Source organism: Agrilus planipennis, unplaced genomic scaffold, assembly GCF_000699045.2.
Source record: "Agrilus planipennis isolate EAB-ADULT unplaced genomic scaffold, Apla_2.0 scaffold77, whole genome shotgun sequence".
NCBI lineage: Eukaryota > Metazoa > Arthropoda > Insecta > Coleoptera > Buprestidae > Agrilus > Agrilus planipennis.
Window position 1 is genome coordinate 31,235 of NW_020439413.1, and position 1,165 is coordinate 32,399.

The 1,165-nt window shown below is 37.3% G+C and overlaps 1 protein-coding gene across 1 annotated transcript in view; it reads right to left on the reverse strand.

The window, feature by feature from the left end:
• LOC112905815 (lipase member H-like) overlaps nt 1–912 on the reverse strand; it is a 4,658-nt gene extending 3,746 nt beyond the window's left edge. Inside the window, exons 1-2 of the mRNA XM_025978970.1 lie at nt 419–912; nt 7–324 (exon numbers count right to left, since the gene is read on the reverse strand). Coding sequence (XP_025834755.1) covers nt 7–324; nt 419–852 — 752 coding nt within the window. The 5' untranslated portion in view covers nt 853–912. The remainder of the gene's footprint in view (nt 1–6; nt 325–418) is intronic.
• Nucleotides 913–1,165: the final 253 nt, after the last annotated feature.

The following is a 1,165-nucleotide window of genomic DNA, read 5'->3' on the forward strand; positions in this document are numbered from 1 at the left end:
GAAAACCCTCCTGATCTTACAGATTCTGCAAATAATGCGAAAGCCCTACCGTGTGCACACGAACCAGTTGGTTCAAGAGTGCAACCAGGCTGATTTCCTCCTCCATTAGGTCTGTAATCAGCAGTTCCTAGACTACCTCGATAGCCCAATCTACCAGCACAAGTGTGAATTGCTTGAACGAATTGGGCATCCGATGGGTCTAATCTATTGTCCGTTTCACTACTGTGAAAGAGAGGTCCCGCAGGATCCAATCCCACTATTACACCAATGCTACTATTTATAGCTGCCCCGGCGCATCCAGCTATATGAGCCCCAAGACTGTGACTGTTGAAAGAAAAGTTGCATTACAAGATGTAGATGATTTTAAATATGCTTATTATTTTGTTGAATTCGGAAACGTCTGGAAATGTTTGCTTACCCTACAATTGTGAATTTATCGGCGTCCAGTCGAAACTCACTTTGCATATTCGCAATGAATTGTCCCAAAAGTCTTCCAATATCGGGAACGTTTGCGAATGCAATTGTGTACAAAGTACGAGATATCGAACTCCAATCTACCACGAATATATTAGCATCAATAACATCCATATAGGCGGACCTAATGAGTTCGTTAAAATTACTAGAGTAACTGTTTCGCCAACCATGAATCAAGAAGATATTCTGCTTTGAAGAATCGTAATTGGATGATGATGAAAGTGCACTAGCGTCCAGCGCATGTATTTCAGGAGTTGAAGCATTGTTTTGGGTGTATAGATAAAGTGTAATGTCGGATGTAGAGGCAAATGCTTCAATAGTAGGAACTGATGGATCGATTACTTCAACCACTCCATTTTCATCGTATACTCTTAACATGCGATCAGAGGATACACTTGGACTTACTGAAATTATTTAGAAGCAGATTTACATATTAGAACGTATTATAGTTTATATAAAGCAAAATTGTACAAATAATTACATACATATGCATACGTATATATATATATTAGGGTGCTTCAAACAAAAACGGTTTTTTGGAAATAAATTCGTAAATTATGTGTAAATTCAGTTTAAAACAAAAAAGAATTTTTCCTATGTTAATTAAATGGGAAACTAAAATAAAAATAGCGACCCCTTAGATTTGAGCTATACGGCTCATGTTTGGCGAGGATTTTTTTTTACATCAAAT